General features: G+C 38.2%; 1 protein-coding gene across 1 annotated transcript in view; it reads right to left on the bottom strand.

Moving 5' to 3' along the window:
* Positions 1-4561: 4561 nt before the first annotated feature.
* RPGR (retinitis pigmentosa GTPase regulator) overlaps positions 4562-5496 on the bottom strand; it is a 48297-nt gene continuing 47362 nt past the window's right edge. The window contains exon 2 of the mRNA XM_026451645.2: positions 4562-5496. This exon is cut by the window's right edge and continues 216 nt beyond it. Within this exon, the coding sequence (XP_026307430.2) occupies positions 4865-5496 (632 nt within the window). The 3' untranslated portion in view covers positions 4562-4864.

Below are 5496 nucleotides of genomic sequence, written 5' to 3'. Positions count from 1 at the left end.
TATGTCATTCCTAATCCTGTATTCTCACCACTGAATACATTCCAGTTTGACTCTGATAGCAGGCCTACACCAATAAATATTCAGAGTATAGAATATCTTGCTGGTAGGCATTTTTATTCTCATTTTCAGATTTATTCTTTACTATTTCTCCTCTTTTTCCGTAGAAGATTTTCTTGCTGTCCATAAACAAACGCATGATCCACGACTATACCTTATGTGCTAACTATTTTTATTTATTTTGATAACAAGGTGAGGACACAGAGGGAAATGTTCAGTGACAGAAAACACACCTACGTTTTAGGCTAACCACATGAGTGTGATCAGCGTTTCAATACACTTTAAATATTTAGGGGCATTTATTGACTAATGTATGGTGTATAATAGTTTCACTCCACCTTATACTTAGGCATTATCATTATTACAATCTACTTTATTCCCACAGAGATCTATTTCTAAGCCAATTTATATTTTGCTATTATGTTACATTTAAACAAAAGTCAGGTTCACAGGACTAAACTCATGCAAATCAGTTAGTGACCTGGAGATTCATGAGTGTAGCTTTGCACCTACCTTGGTGTGACCGCAGAGTATAATTAGACTGATACAGGTTACCATTTGCTGAGTGCCTATGTTTCACGTGTTAGGTAATTTAATCATCAAAAGTCCCTTCGTTTATCAAACGAGGGAAATAAGACTCAGAAAGGTCAAATAACAACCACCGCCACCACCACCACAACTTTTCTAGGGGTCCACACAGCTAATCAGTGGAGGGCTAGGATTTTAACTCAGTTCTACTGGACTTTGGAGGCCATGTTTGTTTCCAAACCTGCCCATTTGAGGATAATAATGGCTGTTCTCACGGATCTTTTTTTTCTCCGCCTCACTAACATTTAAAGCATTGCAGATTTTTCTTTTGGTTCATAAGCTCACATCAATAACACTCTATTCTTATGTATATATTAATTATGAACAAAATGTATCATCTTTTCCCCAGAGTACCAAAGTCTCTGGAACACACATCTCCCTTCCTAAATTGAGAAATATGCTTAAAAAAATTAAATATTTAAAAAATTAAATATCTATATCTGATATTTAATTTTTACAGTTCTGATTCTATTTCTCTGCAGAGCAGACTTCTTGGAGCTCATTCTTTCCTGGCAATGTGGGTTCTGCCCCTGGGCCTCTACTAGGCTGCCTCTGAGAGGCTCTCTCTGCAGCTACTACCACTCCTTCCTCTCTGAAACCCCTTCTTTGGCTTGGGTGGCATCTCTCTTTCCTAGTAAGTGTGCTCCCAGACTTCACTGTTTCAACCTCTCCCTTACCTACTGATATTTCTCTGAATTCTGTCTTCAATTCTCCTCCATTCACACTAGGAACACTTCCTTTCAGTCAAATCCAATTTTAACTACATCTACAAGCTGTCGATACTCAGCAATCTCCGCGAGCTCCAGATCCATACATGTATCTGCCTCCTGAACATCTCCTACAGACAATCTAAATTCAATAGTAAAAAACTGCCTCCCAAACCTGCTTCTGCTCCCTTATTCTCAATCTTGCTGAATAACACTCTTTCTACTCAGTTCTCCAGGTCAGAAACAAGAAAAGCTTGGCTTTTTCTTCTTCCATGGTCACATGTTATTTTTGCTATGTAAGTGTAGAGCAAGTTTCTCTATAGTGACATAATAGAAGACATGTCAGTTCCACTCACCTGGAGTGCTGCTGTTCAGCAGCAGCAGCAGAAGTTTCTGTGGTAGGTGATCCTTTGCAGCTTACCTTAAAGTCTTTTTCAGCCAGAGTCCTCATTAGGAAACGTAACTCAATGGATTCTATACATACTACTCACACTTCCCTCATTAATGATCAGTGATAAACTACTATAAAAGCCTGAACAACCAGCAGATGGGAACAAGAAAGAAGGAACCAGTTATTTTAATCTATGTAACCAAGTGTTAATTCATGAGGGCCAAAGTGGTCTCATTCTTAAGCTTCCCTTTTTTTTTTCTCCTAAGATATATAAAATTTACAAACATGTAAATCACTTCTCTCAATGAAAGCCTGGCTAGACCTGGGTCTTTTGTACCCCAACGCACCCCTAACCCACAATACACTCCTCTCCATAAACTTTTTGAGGATACTAGACTTGCCACATGTTATTAAATAAATGTTTGCCCAACAATGGGCATAGAAAGTTAGTGTGTGCTTAGTAGTTTAGGATAACTGCTTACTTTAGTATAACTACTAGTTAGTTTGAATGTGGGGTCACTTTGGTGATGAGACTCAAGATATTTTATTGAGGAAAAAGGAACTGCAGAAAATCTGGGTGCGACAGAGCTCTAGCTGGTAATGAACAACTGCCGTTCCTATAGAATCCCTCAGGTCACTCATTCTCATTCTATAATTTTCCAGATGAAGAAATTGAGGACTGCCAAGCTAAGAGACTAGCCCAGGTTCAGACAGCTCAAAAGTACAAAACCAGAAGAAGGGCTTTGGTCTCAAAGTGACTAGGGAGGCCAGTGCTCTCCACAAGAAAACAATGCTTGCAAGAACTACCACTTCTAAAGAGCACAAAACGTTTTTGGTCAGGGAAATGTGAAGAACTGCTATTTAAACATGGACATACAGACCAGGTTTAATACTGAGATGGGCATATTTTAGAACGTTGTTTCAGTATTACTGGCTGATTATCTCTTCAATAGAAGATGAATGCCCATAGCTATTACATTAATAACTAGAGTTTAAGAGTTTCTCATTTCCCTGGAGGTTTTTTTCTTTATGAACTCTGTGTCACCCATCTTATTTAATCATTTTATGTCTACTTTATAAATAATCATGTTCGGCACATATATTTTTATCATAGTATTAATTCTTTTCTACTAACCCTTAATGAATGCGGTCGAATTTAGTAAAGCACTGCAATGCCAAATCAGTACATTTGGTTAGTTAGGGGAAGCTGCCAGAGATCCTTGCAGCTAAGGTAAAATTTATAATTGCTCCTAGGAAATACTTTACTTAATACAATTCTAGACTTTTCCTCATATTCCTTCTTACTCAGAGAATCAAATGTGCAAAGAATTCAACTACACAAAATTCACAGGAAGTTTATCATCAAAATCCTCCTTAATAAAACTAAGTATAAGAAATATCTCATGTCCAGGATATAAAAGGGACTATGAAAGGAAATCAGTTGAAAAAGGAGCCACACACATATACATCATGGAATACTATGCAGCCATAAAAAAGGATGAGTTCATGTCCTTTGTAGGGACATGGATGCAGCTGGAAACCATCATTCTCAGCAAACTATCGCAAGAACAGAAAACCAAACACCGCACGTTCTCACTCATAGGTGGGAATTGAACAATGAGAACACTTGGACACAAGCAGGGGAACATCACACACCGGGGACTGTTGTGGGGGGGGGGGGGGGGGAGGGATAGCATTAGGAGATATACCTAATGTAAATGACGAGTTGATGGGTGCAGCACACCAACATGGCACATGTATACATATGTAACAAACCTGCACGTTGTGCACATGTACCCTAGAACTTAAAGTATGATAAAAAAAAAAGAAAGAAAAAGGAGCCACAAATAAACAATCAGATAAATTAGCTGCATCACGTACATGGACAATTTTAAGAGACAATTGTAATTACTCTAGTGGAAATCTAGCCTCTCTAAAATTCAGTATCTAATAGTAGACAGTTTATCTTTTCACAAAGAATTTCTGACTATATACATTTAATTTTTTATTTTACTTGAAACATTCTGACAAGCAACAGACAAACTGAAATTACAGAATAGTCAATGAATACATTGAGGGCATATAACACATACCGGAAATGAAGGCTCTGATAAAGTACAGTTAAAGCTTGGAAATGACAGGAGTTTAGAAATAAAAAATTACAGAAGACAAGAGACATTAAAGCTGTCACAACTTTTCAAGAGTAAAGAAAACAATTGTACAGAAAACTAACTTAATTTTAAAGTGTAATTTTTCTTCCCTAAAACGTTTCTCACACGAATAACAATGATAGAGTAAATCTGTGAGAATGAAAAGAATTTAAGAGTTAGAAGGGACTGCAGTTATCACATCATCTCATCCACTCCATTTTAGAGATGAGGAAACCGAAGTCCAATGAGTAGCTTTGCCTGGACAAAAAATACTTCAAGTTTTACATATTTCCAGATTATACATTTAAATTAATCACCATTTCATTAGATATACTGTCATCTGTCCAGAGAGTAACTAAAAGAGATCACGTTTTTGGGAGCTAAGCTCTGAACACAGCTGTCACTTTGTAGATTTTTGCAAAAAGAACATATAAAAGGTAAAAGACAATACTTTCTTTAAAATGTGAATGCCTCAATTGAGTTTTAGAATACCATCCATTATTAGAAAATTATTCTATACAGTAGGTAAACTGTAATCACTAACTTAAAAAAAGTGCTACCGTATTTACAAGAAATTAGAAGTTTTTATAGCCCTTAAGCATCTGTGCCATTTAAAAATGGAATGATTTATACACACAAACAAAACACTCTTGTAGTACATTCTTATTTCCTAAAGCTGCCTTTAATGAATATATAATGTTAATAATCTGATATGACCTTTTAATATTTTCTAGTTATGGTTTTATAATTTGGGGGTGAAATACACCAAAATTTTAGTCTGAGAGTGGCCAAAATTTACCAGTGCCTCCTGTTGTCTTTGGCTCCTTAACACAGCTGCATCAGTTGTTTTTTTTTTACTACACATAAAATAATTGACATAAAATCAGTTTAACAACATGTAATGAGTGCCTGTTATATGCAAGGCATTTAAATTGTTTGGCTGGCCATAATCGGGTCACATTTAAGGTTTGTTACTTCAATTCCAAATAATGTGGTAATACATTATTCCAGAACTTTTTGGAACTCGGTGGCCCGTTTCCTAAAAGTTGTTTTGACTGCACTGGCATTTTGGACCTCTGCTCTTTCCCATTTCCCTGTGCATTAGTAATTGACTTTTTTTGATATGTTTTATGTTTGCCATATTTCACAGATCCTTTCATTTTGCTCACTTTTTTGTACCCTTCTCCATCCTGCCTTTCCTGCCTTTCATTCTCTTCTTCGCCTGTCTCCTGGTACTTCCCCTCTTCTTCCTCCTCCTCTTCTCTGTTCCTCCTGTTTTCTTCTCCTTCCCCCTCCTTTTCCCTTTCTTCCTCCTCTCCTTCCTCTTCCTCTCCTTCCCCCTCTCCTTCCACCTCCCCTTCCTCCTCCCCTTCCACCTCCCCTTCCTCCCCTTCCTCCTCCCCTTCCACCTCCCCTTCCTCCTCTTCTTCCTCCCCTTCCCCCTCCCCTGCTTCCTCTCCCTCTTCTTCCTCCCCTTCCCCTTCTCCTTCCTCCCCTTCCCCTTCCTCTTCTCCCTCCCCTTCTCCTTCCTCCTCTTCCCCCTCCCCTTCTCCTTCCTCCCCTTCCTCCTCCCCTTCTCCTTCCTCCCCTTCCTCCTCCCCTT

The sequence above is a fragment of the Piliocolobus tephrosceles genome, chromosome 12 (genome assembly GCF_002776525.5).
Source record: "Piliocolobus tephrosceles isolate RC106 chromosome 12, ASM277652v3, whole genome shotgun sequence".
Lineage (NCBI taxonomy): Eukaryota > Metazoa > Chordata > Mammalia > Primates > Cercopithecidae > Piliocolobus > Piliocolobus tephrosceles.
The sequence above is the reverse complement of the archived record's forward strand: the minus strand, read 5'-3'. Positions and strand labels throughout refer to the sequence as shown.